Genomic DNA, 20,635 nt, shown 5'->3' with positions numbered 1-20,635 from the left:
GGCATGCTTAACACATGGGTGTCCTCGGCCGATAATGGAAAAGAAGGGTGCCCCTGACGAGCACTTGGCCGACTTTACTTGGTCCATTTTTTCCTGCGACCAAGCCTCAAAAAGGTGCCCGAACTGACCAGAAGACCACTGGAGGAAATCGGGGATCACCTCCCCTTACTCCCCCAGTGGTCACCAATCCTCTCCCACCCTAAAAAAAAAAACTTTAAAAATATTTTGTGCCAGCCTCAAATGTCATACCCAGCTCCATGACGGCAGTATGCAGGTCCCTGGAGCAGTATTAGTGGGTACTGCAGTGCACTTCAGGCAGCCGGACCCAGGCCCATCCCCCCTACCTGTTACACTTGTGGTGGTAAATGTGAGCCCTTCAAAACCCACCAGAAACCCACTACGCTATAGAAATGCTAAATAGTAGTAGTAGTAGTATACCCACATGTAGCCCACTATACCCACATGTAGGTGCCCCTCTTCACCCCTTAGGGCTATGGTAGTGGTGTACAGTTGTGGGGAGTGGGTTTTGGGGGGGGTGTTGGGGGGCTCAGCACACAAGGTAAGGGAGCTATGCACCTGGCAGCAATTTCTGAAGTCCACTGCAGTGCCCTCTAGGGTGCCCGGTTGGTGTCCTGGCAATTCAGGGGGACCAGTGCACTACAAATGCTGGCTCCTCGCACGACCAAAGGGCTTGAATTTGGTCATTTCTGAGATGGGCATCCTCGGTTTCCATTATCGCCGAAAACCGGGGACGACCATCTCTAAGGATGACCATCTCTAAGGTCGACCTAAATGTTGAGATTTGGGCATCCCCAATCGTATTATCGAAACGAAAGATGGCCGCCCATCTTGTTTTGATAATACGGGTTTCCCCGCCGCTTCGCCGGGATGTCCTGTGATGACGTCCTCAGGAAAACTTGGGTGCCCCATTCAATTATGCCCCTCTAGGTCTCCGTTGTGGACAATATATTGGAATCCTCAGCTCAGTGTGTGGTGGTGGTAAAAAAATAGAATTTCAAGAATCGAATACAAGGTGCAACTACAGCTCATGTCCAGTATGCAGTTCTAGTTTCCAGATCTCAAAAAGATATAGTAGAACTATAAAAGATACAGAGAAGAGCAGCCAAAATGAAAAAGCGGATAAAATGGCTCTTCCGGGGTTGGGAAGGGAACAGGGCAGGCAATGGATGGGGATGGGGTGTGGCCAGCACTGACAGCACAAGGTACATTACCGCACAAAGGGCAATTCAAATAACAATACAAAGTATGGTATAGTATAGTACTTACAATGTTAGCACAATATGTGCGTGCACATAGCGGGCGCCTCCCTTCTTGCTCCCAGGGGTCACTTCTTTCCCACCTCACCTCTCAGACTTCCTGTCTTACCTGCCTTCCTATCGGTCCTCCCTTCTTCCGTGCCTCCCCTTTACTTTTCCCTTACCTAACTTGCCTATGCTTGCAATCCCCTCTAAACCTTTCATCCCTCTCCCCCCATACTGCCTCCTATTCCTGCCGTGCTGGGCCACCACCCGTTTGTGCTCGTGACCGCCTAATGCTGGGTCACTGTCCTGTACTTACAATGTCAGCACAATATGTAATAAAACATTTTAATAGACAGCGTAGGGTATAAGCAAAAATGGAACATACAGATATGTAAGAGAGTAAGTGGAGTTAGAACATAATTGAAAGAAAGTTGCACATGCAGTCAGAAAGGTGCTTAAGTATTATCTCAGCTAAGGTAGGAGTGGATAAACATATCCTGCTATAGTAAGTGTAGCCGGTGCCACTCCTTGTGTATGTGTGCATGTGTGTAAAGGCCTGGTTGAAAAGCTTTCAGGTATGTTCTTCTCTGAAGTGAAGTCCTCAGGCTATGGACTTGTTACTGGCTAATTCTATCAGTTGTTTAATGACCACATGACACCATCGCTTAGATGATTACATTGGTTACCAGATTCTGCTCAGATAGGTTTTTCAGATTGCCTGTATTGTGCTTAACCTATTTCTACGGAACTGTTCCTCTCTTCTTCTGCAGATGATTATTTATCCAGCAATGCGATGGAGCTCTCGTTTCTGTTCTACTTTGTTATTGGGGTTCCCATCTGCTATAGAAGAATCCATGATGATTCTTTTTCTTTTCAGGATAATAAGTTGTGGAATTCCATACCTGCACAAGTTCATGTGATTTCTAGTTATTTACAATTCCACAAGGGACTGAAAGCTTATCTTTTTGATAAATACTTGAATGACTAATTTTTGTAAGTTTTCCTCACATCTCAATTCATGTCTTATACTTATGTAACCAGTTTAGACTCTTTATTGATTTTAGCAGGATATAAATACCCTAAATAGAATAGAATTGGTGCTAAGCATGCCAGTTTATGACACCTAAAATGAGGTGCCAATTTATAGACTTGCTGCCATAGGCTCCTTTTTGTACTTTCCATATAGGTATTCTGTTATAAAATAGCTCCTCACAAGGAAGAATTTATATACAAAAGAGAAAAAGTGCCAAAATATGTGTTCCCCAATTTTGTTTGCTCCATCTCCATCCCTACACAAATGTAGGGGAGTCTGAACTGAATAAATTTTGCATTCTTCATTCTGTTTCCATAAAATATTGCTATGTACTATTTGCAAATTTCTTAACAAAATACACATATTGCGGATATATACATCTCTATAATATATTTGTTATTAGTTTACACATCACTGATAAACTGCAGTCTGACCACCTTCTGACATTTGCTTTTTATTTTCATCTTTCAACGTATCTTTGGAAGCCCATTTTATAGAGCTGAAGCAACCACATTGCATATCTGGCCTTCTTTCATTGTGTCAGAAGCCATGGACAGCTGGTCTTTTCACGTCATGGCAAGGGCCTAATTTCAGAGGGCAGAATAGTAATAATTGACACTACCTTAAGCCAATATTACATAAACATTGTCTGTTCAATTACAAAATAGCAAATAAAACCCATCACTATAAAATTGTAACATACTCCAAGTACTGTATAATGCATGAAATTAAATAGAATACATTTCTCCCTGGAGACTTTCACATGGCTTACAGTACCTGCCTCATAAACTGGAATATTGCCTTTGCTTTGCTGCACCACTCAAAAGGAAATGAAACATTTCAGTCCAGGATTACAATCATATGTTATATAGGAATGTTTCAAGCTCTATAAAAGAGAATCTGTACAAATTTAAAGCATGTAGCTTATAACCCCTAATTCTTTAAAAGCTACCAAAAATTGCATGCACAAATTTGGGCTCACGTTTAATTTGCGTGTGCATTTTAATTGAATAACAAGTCAATTAGTGCCAATAATTGGCTTTCTAACAAGTAATTATTGGCACAAATTTAATTTAATTGGACTTTACACGCATAAATGTGGGCATAGCATCCACACCTAAATTTTACATGTGATGGGAATAAGGGGGCTTGGAAACAGGAGGGGCATGGACAGAACGGGGGCATTCCTAGCATTTATGTGCATTGTTATAGAATAAGGGGGGGGGGGGACGACACACCTAATTTAGACGCAATTCTCAGGCATAAGTGCTGTTCTATAAATTGCACCTAACTTTAAACATGACTTATAGAATGGCACATTTTTTGGTGCTGATTTTTGTGGTGCATTATATAGAATCTAGCCCATAGGGGATAATTGTGTACAGATTGCCTAAAGTTAGGCACCTACCCCTAAATTCTATAAATGGCACTTCAAATTATGCATGCAAATGTGGGCGTGCACCCAATTTGCATGCACAATTTAATTGAATAACAAGCCAATTAGCACTATGAATTGGGTGCTAATAATCAATTATCAGCACTAATTGGCATTAATTCAAATTTATGCACACATTTTTAGTTGCAGGGATCCACACGTAAATTTTATGTGTGGCTCCAAAAAAGGGGTATGGCCATGGGAGGGTCAGGCGTGGATCAGAGGCATTTCTATAAGTTATGTGCAATGTTATAGAGTAAGGGGGATCCATGTCTAATTTAGACGTGAGAATTTACACCAGGGTTTTCTACGTGTAAATCTTCACATTTAAAGTTAGGTGCTAACCCTGAATTCTATATAGTGTGACTAAGGTTTTGCTTGCAAATCTGGTCATATTCTGGACTTGCTCGTGCAACTTAATTGATTAACAAGCCAATCAGCACTAATAATTGCCAATTAACAAGGAATTATTGACACTAATTGGTATTAATTAGAAGTTACACACACAACTGTCTAAGTGTATTCTGTAAAGTAATATGTGTAAATTTCTGGGAACACTCCAACTCTGCCCCTGTGCCACCTCAGCACTGTAAAGACAGAGTCATGGTTATCAGAGCTGATATTCAGTGGCACTGTCTGGTTAAGTGCCACTGAGTATCGACAGCAGGCCAGCTCAGCGTGATTTAAATGGTCGAGAATATTAATCTATCCTTAAATTTTAATAATTTTTTATGAGATATTACATTTGTTTTTGTAATGTAGGCCTCCCTTTCAGGGGCATTTTCGAAAGAAAAGGATGCTGATTTTCCGACACAAATTGGGAGATGGGCATCCTTCTCTCAGGGTCGCCCAAATCGGCATAATCGAAAGCCGATTTTGGACGCCCTCAACTGCTTTCCATCAAGGGGATGAGTCGGCAGCGTACCAAAGGCGGGATGGGGGCGTGCTTAAGAGATGGGTGTCCTCGGCCGATAATGGAAAAAAGAAGGGCGTCCATCACGAGCATTTGGACGACTTTACTTGGTCCATTTTGTTTTCACAACCGAGCCTCGAAAAGGTGCCCAAACTGACCAGATGACCACCGGAGGGAATCAGGGATGACCTCCCCTTACTCCTCCAGTGGTCACTAACCCCCTCCCACCCTAACAAAAAATTTAAAAACATTTTTTCCAGCCTCTATGCCAGCCTCAAATGTCATAGCCAGCTCCATGACAGCAGTATGCAGGTCCCTTGAGCAGTTTTTAGTGGGTGAAGTGCACTTCAGGCAGGCGGACCCAGGCCCCCCCCCCCCCCACCACCACCACCTGTTACACTTGTGGTGGTAAATGTGAGCCCTCCAAAACCCACTGTACCCACATGTAAGTGCCCCCCTTCTTCCGTAAGGGCTATGGTAGTGGTGTATACTTGTGGGGAGTGGGGTTTGGGGGCTCAGCACCCAAGGTAAGGGAGCTATGCAGCTGGGAGCAATTTCTGAAGTCCACTGCAGTGCCCTCTAGGCAGTGGTGTGCTGGAGCAGGCTCTCACAGGCTCTTGAGAGCCGTTTGTTAAGTTTTTAAGAATTTTGGGAGCCAGTTCTCCATGGCTACTTTAACAAATGGATCCCAAAATGTGGGCTTGGCCCCCTCCTGAATTCTCTTTTACTTTCCTGGCGAGAGAGAGCTCCCTGTTAACAATTTACCAGCACACCCCTGCCTCTAGGGTACCTGGTTGGTGTCCTGGCAATTCAGGGGGATCTGCTTCAGTGTAGGTATTGAATAGGTACTAAGATTTCTCCATAGTTCTCAAATGGTTTGCAAATAGAATGAGATAGGAAGACATTTCTTCAAATGGATACCCTGTGCACTCCATGTTCAATTTGTGGCAGTCAGTATTTTTCAAACATTGGCCACCAATAACTGATTGAGACTTGGATATTTAGCACCAGGCCATATCCAGCTACCTTCACTGAGTGTCTAGGTCATCAGAGGCTGCTGAAAGCTGTCTGTGTACCGCCACTGATATTCAATTCTGGTTCCCAGGCATAAGTACATAAGTAGTGCCATACTGGGAAAGACCAAAGGTCCATCTAGCCCAGCATCCTGTCACCGACAGTGGCCAATCCAGGTCAAGGGCACCTGGCACGCTCCCCAAACGTAAAAACATTCCAGACAAGTTATACCTAAAAATGCGGAATTTTTCCAAGTCCATTTAATAGCGGTCTATGGACTTGTCCTTTAGGAATCTATCTAACCCCTTTTTAAACTCCGTCAAGCTAACCGCCCGTACCACGTTCTCCGGCAACGAATTCCAGAGTCTAATTACACGTTGGGTGAAGAAAAATTTTCTCCGATTCGTTTTAAATTTACCACACTGTAGCTTCAACTCATGCCCTCTAGTCCTAGTATTTTTGGATAGCGTGAACAGTCGCTTCACATCTACCCGATCCATTCCACTCATTATTTTATACACTTCTATCATATCTCCCCTCAGCCGTCTCTTCTCCAAGCTGAAAAGCCCTAGCCTTCTCAGCCTCTCTTCGTAGGAAAGTCGTCCCATCCCCACTATCATTTTCGTCGCCCTTCGCTGTACCTTTTCCAATTCTACTATATCTTTTTTGAGATACGGAGACCAGTACTGAACACAATACTCCAGGTGCGGTCGCACCATGGAGCGATACAACGGCATTATAACATCCGCACACCTGGACTCCATACCCTTCCTAATAACACCCAACATTCTATTCGCTTTCCTAGCCGCAGCAGCACACTGAGCAGAAGGTTTCAGCGTATCATCGACGACGACACCCAGATCCCTTTCTTGATCCGTAACTCCTAACGCGGAACCTTGCAAGACGTAGCTATAATTCGGGTTCCTCTTACCCACATGCATCACTTTGCACTTGTCAACATTGAACTTCATCTGCCACTTGCACGCCCATTCTCCCAGTCTCGCAAGGTCCTCCTGTAATCGTTCACATTCCTCCTGCGACTTGACGACCCTGAATAATTTTGTGTCATCGGCGAATTTAATTACCTCACTAGTTATTCCCATCTCTAGGTCATTTATAAATACATTAAAAAGCAACGGACCCAGCACAGACCCCTGCGGGACCCCACTACTGTAACTACCCTCCTCCACTGAGAATACTGGCCACGCAATCCTACTCTCTGCTTCCTATCTTTCAACCAGTTCTTAATCCATAATAATACCCTACCTCCGATTCCATGACTCTGCAATTTCTTCAGGAGTCTTTCGTGCGGCACTTTGTCAAACGCCTTCTGAAAATCCAGATATACAATATCAACCGGCTCCCCATTGTCCACATGTTTGCTTACCCCCTCAAAAAAATGCATTAGATTGGTGAGGCAAGACTTCCCTTCACTAAATCCGTGCTGACTTTGTCTCATCAGTCCATGTTTTTGTATATGCTCTGCAATTTTATTCTTAATAATAGCCTCCACCATCTTGCCCGGCACCGACGTCAGACTCACCGGTCTATAATTTCCCGGATCTCCTCTGGAACCCTTCTTAAAAATCGGAGTAACATTGGCTACCCTCCAGTCTTCCGGTACTACACTCGATTTTAGGGACAGATTGCATATTTCTAACAGTAGCTCCGCAAGTTCATTTTTTAGTTCTATTAATACTCTGGGATGAATACCATCAGGTCCCGGTGATTTACTACTCTTCAGCTTGCTGAACTGACCCATTACATCCTCCAAGGTTACAGAGAATTTGTTTAGTTTCTCCGACTCCCCCGCTTCAAATATTCTTTCCGGCACCGGTGTCCCCCCTAATCCTCCTCGGTGAAGACCGAAGCAAAGAATTCATTTAATTTCTCCGCTACGGCTTTGTCCTCCTTGATCGCCCCTTTAACACCATTTTCGTCCAGCGGCCCAACCGACTCTTTGGCCGGTTTCCTGCTTTTAATGTATCTAAAAAAATTTTTACTATGTATTTTTGCTTCCAACGCTAATTTCTTCTCAAAGTCCTTTTTTGCCCTCCTTATCTCCGCTTTGCATTTGGCTTGGCATTCCTTATGATCTATCCTGTTACTTTCAGTTGGTTCTCTTCTCCACTTTCTGAAGGATTGTTTTTTGGCTCTAATGATTTCCTTTATCTTACTGTTTAGCCACGCCGGCTGACGTTTAGTCTTTTTTCCCTTTTTTCTAATACGTGGAATATATTTGTCCTGAACCTCCAGGATGGTGTTTTTAAACAGCATCCACGCCTGATGCAAGTTTTTTACTCTGCGAGCTGCTCCTTTCAGTCTTTTTTTCACCATTTTTCTCATTTTGTCGTAATCACCTTTTCTATAGTTAAACGCTAGCGTACTTGATTTCCTAGTTTCACTTCCTTCAATGCCAATATCAAAACCGATCATATTATGATCACTGTTATCAAGCGGCCCTCGTATCGTTACCCCCTGCACTAGATCATGAGCACCACTAAGGACTAAGTCTAGTATTTTTCCTTCTCTTGTCGGCTCCTGAACTAGCTGTTCCATGAAGCTGTCCTTGATTTCATCAAGAAATCTTATGTCCCTTGCGTGTACAGATGTTACATTAACCCAGTCTATATGCGGGTAATTGAAATCCCCCATTATTATTGTGTTGCCCAGTTTGTTTGCGTCCCTGATTTCCTTTAACATTTCCGCATCCGTCTGTTCGTCCTGGCCAGGCGGACGGTAGTACACTCCTATCACTATCCTTTTCCCCTTTGCACATGGAATTTCAATCCACAGTGATTCCAAGGAGTGTTTTGTTTCCTGCAGAATTTTCAATCTATTTGATTCAAGGCTCTCGTTAATATACAATGCTACCCCTCCACCAATCCGATTCACCCTATCACTACGATATAATTTGTACCCCGGTATGACAGTGTCCCACTGGTTATCCTCCTTCCACCAGGTCTCAGAGATGCCTATTATATCTAATTTTTCATTTAGTGCAATATATTCCAACTCCCCCATCTTATTTCTTAGGCTCCTGGCATTCGCATATAGACATTTCAAACTATGTTTGTTGTTCCTAAGTACATCATGCTTAGTACTTGACAGTATTAATTGGCAATCTTTTGTCTGATTTTTATTGTTATTTAAAGATACCCGATCTACTACAATCTCTTTTGCAACCTCACTATCAGGATACTCTATCTTCCCTGTTATGGTGATATCTTTGAAAGATACCTTATCCCGAACCATGCTCTTTTGAGCGACTGTCGGCCTTCCCCCCATTTCTAGTTTAAAAGCTGCTCTATCTCCTTCTTAAACGCCGATGCCAGCAGCCTGGTCCCACTCTGGTTAAGATGGAGCCCATCCTTTCGGAATAGGCTCCCCCTTCCCCAGAATGTTGCCCAGTTCCTAACAAATCTAAAGCCCTCCTCCCTGCACCATCGTCTCATCCACGCATTGAGACTCTGGAGCTCTGCCTGTCTCTTGGGCCCTGCGCGTGGCACAGGTAGCATTTCAGAAAATGCTACCCTGGAGGATCTGGATTTCAGCTTTCTACCTAAGAGCCTAAATTTTGCTTCCAGAACCTCTCTCCCACATTTTCCTATGTCATTAGTACCCACATGTACCAAGACAGCCGTCTCCTCCCCAGCAATATATAAAATCCTATCTAGGTGACGCGTGAGGTCCGCCACCTTCGCACCAGGCAGGCAAGTCACCAGGCGATCCTCACGTCCACCAGCCACCCAGCTATCTATATGCCTAATGATCGAATCACCAAGTACAACAGCTGTCCTAACCTTTCCCTCCCGGGCAACATTTGGAGATATATCCTCGGTGCGAAAGGATAATACATCCCCTGGTGGGCAGGTCCTGGCTACAGGAGTACTTCCTACTTCACCAGGGTGATGCTCTCCTTCTAGGAGACCTCCCTCCTCCAAGGTAGCACAGGGGCTACCTGACTGGAGGTGGGACTTCTCTACAACATCCCTGTAGGTCTCCTCTATGTACCTCTCTGTCTCCCTCAGCTCCATCAAGTCTGCTACTCTAGCCTCAAGAGAACGGACACGTTCTCTGATAGCTAGGAGCTCTTTGCATCGGGCACACACATATGACACCTCACCAATTGGGAGATAATCATACATGTGACACTCAATGCAAAAGACTGGATAGCACCCCTCTCGCTGCTGGACTGCTGACTCCATCTTAGTGTTTTTTGAGTTTTTCCGTAATTTAAAACTTGCTAAAGTATTAAGGATATCAGCCTATCACTAACTTACACTTCCTCCTTTAAACCCCAATCTTCAAGTTCCAAAAGCACAAGCAAAATTTGTTCACTTACCAGAGAAATATCCTCTTCTCCCAGAACTTATTAGAAGGAAAGCTTTCGCGCGGCACCTTGAGCAGAGGCCCCGAGTGGATCGGAACGGACCTGGGAGTCACTCCGGCGAAGGCTCCGAGGATATGCAGATGAGCTGCAAGTCCTCCACGGCACCTGAGAAGGCAACCGGTGGGAGAGCTGGGCACCTCTCAACCAAGAAAAGGCTTACCAGGGGTTAGGCCGAAGCCAGCATTCCTCCCCCTGAGGGTCACCTGATCCTGGCTAAGAAGTACCTGGTAGCTCTGGGTAGGTGGAGCGAAAGCCCTGGGTAACTGTGGCGAAGGCCCTGGGAAGGTCGGGGTGGATTTGGGAGTCACCCCGGATGCAGCTGTGAGGATATGCAGGCAGCTTCCAAGTAGTTTAGAACTGCTGTTTATGTAATCCGGTTTACTTGGATAGTTATCTGGGCACCGGCACTGAGTATCAGTGATGCCTGGATAACTCCCAGCTCCACCGCCAGTCCACCCTGGTTGAGCATTAGGGCGTTTGGCAGGATGACTGTGCTTTGGCGCAGGAAGATTGTGCTTGGCAGATATGCAGAAAAGTTCTGCATTAAAATCGGCTCCTGTGCGCATGCGCCTGGTAAAACCCGAACGTGAAGCACACATTGGTGCCTGTTTTCTGTGGCCTAAATATAAGCTTTTTAAATTTTTTCAGCTTGGAAGCTTATATTTAGATGAGGGAAACAGAGACCAATATGTGCTTTCACTGTGCATTTTTAAATTTTTTTTTTTGTTAGCATGGACGATTTCAATTTAGATGCAGGAAAGAGACGCCAATGTGTGGGATCTGCTGTTTCTCACAGCCAGTGCTTAAGGGCTAACACGGGCTTCCTTCTGCATCCAAGGGCAATCAAAATTGGCAGATTTTGCAAAAAAAAAAAATATCATGAGAGAAGCATGAAGATCGTCTCTTTCAACACCGTAATGCCTGCTCCGACCTGGTGTTATTTTTTACAGCGATAAAGCAGTTTTGTTTCAGGTGCTCTTTTCTGAGCATTGGGGAGGAATACAAAATGATCTCGTTAACATAAGCCTGACTACGTTTGCATGCTGTGGGGCCCTTTTACTAAGGCATGTCCAATATGGGTCAAATTGGCACTGCTGCCCAGCTACCACATGCTCCAGGTGGTAATTCCATTTTAGGCGCGCGCCCAAAACACGCCATAGAAAACACTTTCTATTTTCTACCACGGGGCACTTATCCGGCAGTAATCGGCAGTTGGTTTGCACTGGACACTTACCACCCAGTTAGCGCGTGAGACCCTACTGCTAAGTCAATGGGTGGCGTTAAGGTCTCAGGCCAAATAAGGACGCACGCTGGTTTTCATTTTGCTGCATGTCCATTTTCTGGCACAATAAAAAAAAATCCCTTTATTCCAGGCGCGCTGAGGAAATAGACCAGCGTGCATCCAAAACACGTGCCTACACCAGCACAGGCCACTTTTTGGCACGGCTTAGTAAAAGGGCCCCTATTTGCGCTAAGGCCAGGCTTACTAGTTGTTTGCCGCACTAGACCACTCTGAACATTCTGCGCAGGTAAATGTGGGCGTTAGTACGGTGCTAATGGCCTCTAGCGCCCATGTTTACTTTTGAGCATTGGGGCCAGAGTGATAACTCGGAAGGGGCCACTCCTACTCTGTTAATTCTCACTGAATATTGACCAGAGTGTGTTTAAACTACACATATATACGAAAAGTTTATAGTTATTTATAACATTACCTGGACAGCAGGATACACAAATAAATACAAAGACAAGATCAGTGAGAAAGAACAGAAAGGGAACACAGAAACTGTGTCGACTGATAAAACATTTGATATTGGTAGGATGTTTCTAGCCCAGGGAAAGGAAAGAATTCACATGTGTCAGAGAAATAGTAACCCCCCAAAAATGAGCATGTCTTCTCCTCTCATCTGACATACCTGGAACAATTGGCAATTTCCACACTAGGCCCGTCACATTGCCAGCCTCCACACTGAGGAGATGGACTATTGCATAAGCGAGTTCGGCAGAGACAGGAACCAACTATGCTGCCGTCGATATGGGTGCAGGGTTTCCACTCCGCCCATGCCCCATAGCCTCCATCCACAGTCAGATTTCTCGTCTAGAATAAAAGCATGAACATACAGGATACATGGAGATGCGGAGAATGGAGAAATCAGATTTTAATGTAAACATGCACATTACTTTTTAAAAAAAGACTCAAAGGTGATAAGCAAATGCATCCTCTCTTTTCTAATAATTATTAATAAACTAACCGGTCAATATTCAGCTAGCAGCGGTCAGTGATTTTCCTAACTGCTGACTACTGCCAGCTAAATTAGACCCAGAAATTCACTGTCAGGCCATGTTCAGGCAGCAGAATTCAACTTCAGGGCCAGGCATGTCCTGGCTATTGGCACTTAGTGGGTCCCGGCTGATATTCAGCCAGGTCATACAGTACAAGACACTTACATGGGTCCCAGAAGAATGTCGGCTGAGACCTGCATAAAGGTATCAGTCAGGTCTATGCAACTCCCCCCCCTTTCAATTCCCAATCCCCCTGAGTCCCCCAAACCCCCCTGGTTCTGATTCCTCCCCACCAGGTTCCAATCCTCCCTTTCTAAATCTCCTCATCCATTGAAAGAATTCCTGATCCCTCCCCCACCCCTGTCCCCCAAATTCATTGCCACTCCCTATCTGATTCCAGGTTCAAAACGGTGATGTTGACCCTCAGCAGTAATGCAATGGTACTTCACCTAGGGGTCAGCCTTCTATATAATTGCCCCAGACATAGCAGGAGTGGAAAGGGACATCTCCTGCCCAACTAGATTACCAGAAACCACCTCTGGGTAAGTCCTGGGGATAGCTAGGGATGGGGGGGGGGGGGGGGGACAAGATGTGGAGGCATAGGAGCCAACTTTTCTCTGAATGAATGGGGGGATCATAAAGGGGAAAATGGAATGAGAAGTCAGGGGGAATCAGAACAGGGGGATTGTTGGCCCGAGTGGAGAGATTGGAGGGATAATAACAGGGTGATTGGATGAGGAGGATGGGAATCAGGACTGGGGGGAGGGGTTTGGTCAAAGGAGCTGTGGGATCAGGGGAATCAGAAAGGGGGGGGGGACTGGAAAAGAGGGGTAGATCGGATCAGCAACTTGGAAGTTATGCAGATGGTGGCTGATTCCGTGCCAGCACCTGCAAAAATAGGCAGCCAAAGGCCACTTAGCTATGCAGGCACTGGCACTAAATATGGACCGTGCCTTATAAGTGACAGCTCCTCCCCAACTCCATCCCCGGACCACCTCTCCATTAGCCAGTTTTGATATGGGCAGTTAGAGGCAACATTAGGCAACATTTCGCTGATAAGTCCTTTTGAAAATCAGGCACTACAATTTAATAATAACATTTTAGTAAAAACAGAAATCACATTAGAAATGGTTTATAATCTGTATGAAATCTACTCCTTTACTTCCTGAGTGAGCAACTATTAACATCAGATGTATAATACATCGGCAAAGCCTTCTGTTGCTATCCATCATAAACACATAGAGCTGAAATCACTAAATCACTGAATAAAAAAATTAAATATGCCAAACAAATATTATTTTTACAAGACTAATTTCCACCCCTTTGTAATTTATACATGGTAACAAAGAGAAAGGATACTTAGGGATAATGCATTTCTTTATAGATAGATAGATAGATAGATAGATAGATAGATAGATATTTTTTTTTATTCAAGGAATTTCTTATACACATGAACTTACATAAGTGATATTCATAACAACTCAGTGGACTATAGTTTTAAAGTAATAATAACACTGAATAGCCAATGTATTATCTGATGTTGTACTGAATTAGAGGGGTGTTTAACTAATAAAGAAAACAGATTTCAAGAGCATATTCAATATTCATGAGTTTTTGGTTTCACAGAGATTGTCCAAGGGAAGCCACAATTTCCAGGAAAAAGTATGGAGACCCCCCCCCCCCCTACTCACACACACTCTGAGAAACTGAACTTAGAATTGTCCTTCCAATGTAAAATGATTATATGAGAAGCTGTTGCCATTTTGTTGTTAATAATTAATAGTGCATTTCTAATGCTACAAAATGCAAAAGTCATCACAAGCAGTGAAATTACAAATTCTACCCAATGGAGTCAACTTCTAGGATAAACGTATCTGCATATTTGTGGATCCATAAACTGTCCACCTTTCAGAATCCTGAACATTTAGGGGTAGATATTCAAAGCAATTTAAATGGCTGGGAGAGGCTCCTGGTGGTTGAAATCACTTGGTTGGGGCTAAGTGGAGATATTCAGTAGCCCTTAACTGGACAGGTCATTGAATATTCACACTAACTGGATATCCGCTAACTAGCGAAATTAGGGGCGTACCAGGGCGGAGTTTGGGTAGAGCAGCAACCTAGTCAGTCAGTGACGATATTCAGTCCACTACCTGGCTAGGAACCGCATAAAGTTCAGACCAAAAAAAAAAAGGCTTTGCTGAGGTTAACCAGACACTGGTCTGCAAGGCCGCCAAGAGACTATGCCAGGCCTGGGGCTGGGCCACCATCACTGTCGGCTCCCCTCCGCCCAAGACCGCTGCTGCCGCCTCCCCCGGACTGCCACATAGCCAAACTATAAAACTTGTGTGGTGGGGGGGGGGGGGGCACATTTTTCTCCATCTCCCTGCCCCCTGCTGCAATTCCATATACCTTGGCTGGTGGGGGTCCCCAAGCCCCACCATCAGAAGCCTTCCTCCAGCACTGTTCTCCGCTGCAATGTGGTGGACAACAGCACTGGAGGAAGGGCTTCTGCTGGTGGGGCTTGGGGACCCCCATCAGCCAAACCAGAGGCCCCAAAGTCCTGTGTCTGCTCCTCCCCAGACTCTAAGGGGGGCCCAGTGCTTGAGTTTTCTCTCTTCTGCTCCTGCTGGGAAGCGATCACCCAGGTCCCATCAGGAGCAGGAGAGACAGACCCTGGCGCCGGACCCCCCCTTGGAGGCTGGGCCCAGGGGAATCTTGCCCCCCTCTCTCGGTGGCCCTGCTGCTCTGAATATCAGCCAATGCTTGGTTAACCTCTGGGTGGCAGCCAATAAAATTCCAGCGGCTCCCCTTTTCCAATCTCCCTCTCAACCCCCTCTCCCCGGAACATGAGATACCTTCCCTAAATATCCTCCTCTCACCCACTCCCGAAGACAATTCTAAGTGGCCCCAGCCCCTCCCCCCATCCCTACAGATCTCTGATCTTAATTTAAGATCCTCTTCAGTAGGTTAGCCAGTCTGTTTTAGAAGACACTTCATCCCTTCCTGGATAGGTGAACACCATCTCTGATGAATAGCGCTTAGAAAATTAGCCCAAGGCCCAGGAAGTCACTTTTTTTTACTTTTTAAATTTATGATTTGAAGCAAAAAAAAAATATATATATGCATACAGTTGTTTTAGGGTAACAGAGCATAAACAATGTAAAGGAAAAACAACATCCAACAGGATTTTAAATAGAGGGGAAAAAATCTTCTCTTTATCAGACCTCCATAATGGAGGGAGCGAAGTAAGGCAATAAGAGGAGTATCTTTAAGAAAAAAAATAATATAAAGAAAAACTATTAACACAACCTAACCCTACATATCTCTTAACCCAACCGAGAAGAAGGCATAGATAACTCCTTTTATCCAGAAAGGCCTTCAGCTGATCAGGAGCAAAAAGGTACATTTGGCTCCAAGATATTGTATAACACATTTAGAAGGATAACTCAGCAAAAAGGTAGCAACTAATTCTCTTACTTATTGTCCCATAGCTAGAAAAAACTTTCTTTCTTTCCTGAGTAGCCTTTGTAACATCCAGAAACATCCAAAATTTTTGACCATAAAATAATTCCTGAGATTTCTGTAAGTACAGTCTCAAAAGAGAGTTCAAATCTTTTCCAAAAACAAATCCCACAAGTACTGTAGATCTCTCAACAACATCTTCTGTGGAGTTTTCCAAAAAAAGCAGTTAAATTACTTAAGTTCACCTTGTTGTTCCCACTTGCTTTCCACTCTGAATTATTCACTGAGAGGTATTTCTTCCAACTTGATTACAGGAAACTGGCAAGAAGTAAACTTTGCCAATAGGTGGAATACGGTCCAAGGAATATTTCCTAACTTCCACCAAATATTTCTTCAGTATATCTATCGGAGACATACCTCTCAGGTTGGGAAAATTTAATAACCGCAGATGTGGAGGGGCATTTTTGATATGACGTCTAAATCCAATTTTGGACAAAAATCTAGTAGTGAACATGGCCATTTTCAAACCAGAAAAAAAGACTAACTTTTGTCTTGAAAATATCCATTTCCTAGATGTTTTTGTGCTCAGTGCATCTATTTTTTTAACCATTAAAAAAAAGGGCCAAGGGAAAAATGCACAAAAGCAAGCCATTGGGATGGGGGGGGGGGGGGGGGGGCAGCATTTGTAGTAGACTAGCCAAAAAGACATCCCAGCAGAGTAGTGGGGCACCCCACATACAAGATTCCAGGTACACATCTCACTGTTACTCCCTTATATTATATGGTGAACCCTCCAAAACCCATCAAAAACCTACTGTACCTAACTGTATACCACTACAAAACAATAACCCTTATGTTTGCAGGTGTCACCTATATGTGGGTACAGTAGGGTTTTGGTGGGTTTTGAAGGGCTTACACTTTCCACCACAAGTAGAACAGTTGCAGTGGGATACGGGTCTGGGTCCCCTTCTCCACAGTGCACTGCATCAACCACTAGGCTACTCAACAGACCTGCTTGCAGGACTGGCCATAACTTCTGAAGCTGTCATAGAGGCTGGTATGTACTGTTTCTTTCACATCTTTGGTTGGTGGGAGGGGGTCAGTAAGAAGATATTACGAATTAGCCTTCTGAAATATAACTGTTTTTTTTAACAGATGACCAAAATTTTGACCTAAACCCTTTCGATATATAGCAAGTCATGCTATCTCTTGTAGCTCAATTAAACAGCTGAGTCACAGGAGGTTTTAATTTCAATGCTCAGAAATTAGAATAATAAGCATGCCATACAATTCACAGTGCTAGAAAATTCAATGGCATATTTGGCAGCAAATATTGAAGCTAAAAGTATACTATAAGTTCTTGCAGGAGTTTCAACTCAGTTATCTACTTTTAACAAATCCTTCCCTCCCTCCCATCCTCTGTGAATGCTTCCTCTAAAGATAACCAGTTTCCAATTTCTAAGGCCAACAGGTACACAAGGGGGTGGGAGGTGTTCAGCTTCTAGCAGAAGTCAAAAGGTTGCTTTCAGTAAAAAGATTAGATAAATGATACTTTTAAAAAGAAGTACAAAGAAAAGGTGGGAGGAAGGAAATGTAGCGGAACCTAATGCCCAAACATCTGTTTCTGCAGTGAACTATGAAGAGAACTGGCAGAACTGCCATGAATCACATAAAAAGCGACTCCCTTGGTTGCACAGCATTTACAATCTATACCGCTACGGTTGAGCCAAAAAAGGAAATATAAATTTCTCAGATAATTTGAAAAGGTAAGAGATTTAATTAAATCAGACAGCATGTTTTCACTGCGTTTCCAGCTGTTGGCTGCTCTTCAGACACACCACTAAAAGTTCCATAATTTGACTATTAATTATGCTCTTTAAGGTTCATCATTCTCATGCAGTACTGCCCTATAGAACAGACAAGTCTATTTTCTTTCTGCGATGGCTGACATAGCTTCAATCCATCATTTTAGCATGTTGCTGACATTTGCTGATTGAAAGTACTTGCTCTACAGTTTGCAGAGCATAATGTGTGCGCTTTCTGTTGCATTTTTCCCTAAGCAATTTTCAAGCTGTTTCATATGCAAAGTCAAGTGTCCTTGTTTTCTCTGACATTGCTAGTTAAAAGATTCCATGTCCCTCAAAATGGAGACACTGTCCTTAAGCTGATTGTTTTCCCAGCTGTAATGATAAAATCTTGGCTTCTCTTTTGTATGCTATACAGTCTTTTAAACAGGACTTATTCTGAAGAATTACAGGCCACTTCACTAAAGCTTACTATTCAGCGCTGCGTGCGTCTGGTAGCGCTATACAAATGCTAATAACAATAATAATAATAATAATCACTTAGCATCTACACTAAAAAGTGAGCTAGTCATTAATGATTTAAAGCACTTACTAAATTAGACATTGGGTTTCACACTAATGTGTACATGTGTGCATGCAAACCGGGAGATACTGAGCACATTAGTTCTCATCATCCTTGTCACTAAGCCCCACCAATTCTACCAAAGCTATTGGGCCCTGGTAAATTTAGCAATGCCTAGGGGTAGATATTAATAATGTTAACAACCACATGGCTGGCACATTATCGTTTAACACAGGATTCAATAACAAATAACCCCTTTTGATACCCCTTTTCCATCCACCCACCAGTCAAAATTGGAGGTGCTTTTCAACTATTTATTTTCTATGAAGTGATTAGAATATGTCAGTTTTGGGAATGTACATCTGTCAAAGTTGGTGTTTGACAGGGCTGGGCCCGGACAGAAAATTGAAAGTGAACCCCAAAGCCCATGATACCAAGCTATGCCTTCTCCAAGTTCGACTAGGCTTGGGGCCCTCTGTGACTAGGGGGCAGCACAATTGCCCTGCTTGTACCCTTCCCAACACCATCCCTGATATCTGCTATCTTTGGGCCCTGTTTACTAAGGTGCATTAGTGTTTTTAGCGTGCCTACACTTAGCACACACGCTAATCATGTAGGTGCCTAAAGGGATATTGTAGGCACGTACATGGTTAACACACATACATGGTTAATGCGCGTTAAAAATGTTAACGTGCCTATAACGCTGCTTAGTGAACAGGGCCCTTTATATTTTGTATCTATATTTCTCTGGTGTTGTAAGGTCTGGCTCCTTGGAGTTTCAGTTTAATTTCTATCTACATATTGTTTTGCATTTGGTACCTGTGTTTTGTGTGTATGACCAAGGCAGGTATTTTGTTAGCACAATTTCTAAAACTTTTTATTTATTTGAGTTTCTAATTACAACAAAGAAGAGAACAATTTTTGATGGAAAATAAGCCTTTGCCTAATTATGCATAAAACTTTAAAGGAAATGAAACAGAAGTTATATAATTTTTACTGGCAATGTAAACCAAGTCCCCAAAATTAGAGAGAGATCCCATAAAAAGGAGACTACCCCCCCCCCCCCCCCCCCCCCCCCAAATGTTCAAAAGCATTTAACTGGCTAGGATCAGCATCTGGCTGGTTAACTGACTCTGTACCATGCATCTTGTTCCCATCATATATCCGCTCTTGGTCCCTCAGCTATATGACAAGCTGTATAGTAGACAATCTTTAGCATCATATCTCTGTTAGTTGAATGTATTATATCTCTGGTATTTGAATGTTCCAGTGATGTTTCACAATCTTCACAAGAGAATTAGCTCTAGTGGTGTACCGTAGCACACAAGTCAAGGTGTCAGAATCTGTCTCATCATGTTGGGAAGAATTTAGCAATAATTGTCTATTGTTAAACTTAGCTCTCTTGTAAGCTTTATGTACTAGAGAGCACAGATACCCTCTGTTCTTCAATATTACAATTTGTTTCTTAAATTCTTAATCAGTGGAACGGATTCTTCTATATCTCAGGAACTGCGACTGTGGATGGCGACAATCATACCAGAGAAACAAATTTTTATCTGTTTCTATCCGAAATATAGCGGTGGCATGTTGTTCCTTTATCACCTTGATTTGTGTGCTATGGTACACTGCTAGAGCTAATGCTCTTTTGAAGCAGTGGCGTAGCCACAGGTGGGCCTGGGTGGGCCAAGGCCCACCCACTCTGGGCTCAGGCCCACCCAACAGTAGCACATGTTTAGCGGTAGCTGGTGGAGATCCCAAGCTCTGTCACCTGAAGACTTTCCCCTGATAGTAATGTCGTTGTACCCCACTCGTTCCTCAGTGTAAAGTGTCCCTGAGCACTTAAAATTTCTTTCAGTGCCCAGAACCACCTCACCAAGGACGGAGAGGCCGACAGTTCACTAACCTCGCCTCAAAATCTCAAAGAAAATGAGGGGAAAATAAACTAAAGTTGGATTTGTCCTGTTTTGAAATAACCAAACGGGAAAATGCTTAATCAACAACAACAATATTTTAATTCAATTTAAATACTAAAAGGATAATTAACTAACATACTTTAACCACTAAATTTATAGAATTTAATTACAATAGTATATTTCCTTTTTCAATACCCCAAATTTCCCTCAATTACAATAAGATATCAACTTTTATTTTTTATTGCAAAACAAATGTACTTTACTATTGTATAACTTTTTTTCTCTTTTTCAGAATTTCCCTCTCTGGTATCGATACCAAGAGTCTTATCAGATAAGTATTAATTGTAAATTTTTCTTTCTGAATAATTTCTTTCTTAACTCTCTTGTATCTCAACTTTAAAGAATTGATACTTTGTGTCCTTTTTCTTTTCCCCTTGTCTCACAGGTCCTCGTAAAGCAACCCCAGTGACCCAACTCAGGTAAGTAAAAAAAATATTTCTCTGTCCTGTCACTGTGTTGTCACTTAGCTGCAGTTTTTTTCTGATGCAGAATCCTTCACGGTC

The 20,635-nt window shown here is 43.3% G+C and overlaps 1 protein-coding gene across 3 annotated transcripts in view; it reads right to left on the bottom strand.

The window, feature by feature from the left end:
• SEMA5A (semaphorin 5A) overlaps positions 1-20,635 on the bottom strand; it is a 976,513-nt gene that overhangs the window by 191,969 nt on the left and 763,909 nt on the right. For all 3 annotated transcript variants that reach the window (XM_030205332.1, XM_030205321.1, XM_030205342.1), the window contains one exon: positions 11,964-12,145. In XM_030205332.1, the coding sequence (XP_030061192.1) occupies positions 11,964-12,145 (182 nt within the window). The remainder of the gene's footprint in view (positions 1-11,963; positions 12,146-20,635) is intronic.

This window comes from Microcaecilia unicolor, chromosome 1 (genome assembly GCF_901765095.1).
Source record: "Microcaecilia unicolor chromosome 1, aMicUni1.1, whole genome shotgun sequence".
Classification (NCBI taxonomy): domain Eukaryota; kingdom Metazoa; phylum Chordata; class Amphibia; order Gymnophiona; family Siphonopidae; genus Microcaecilia; species Microcaecilia unicolor.
The sequence above is the reverse complement of the archived record's forward strand: the minus strand, read 5'-3'. Positions and strand labels throughout refer to the sequence as shown.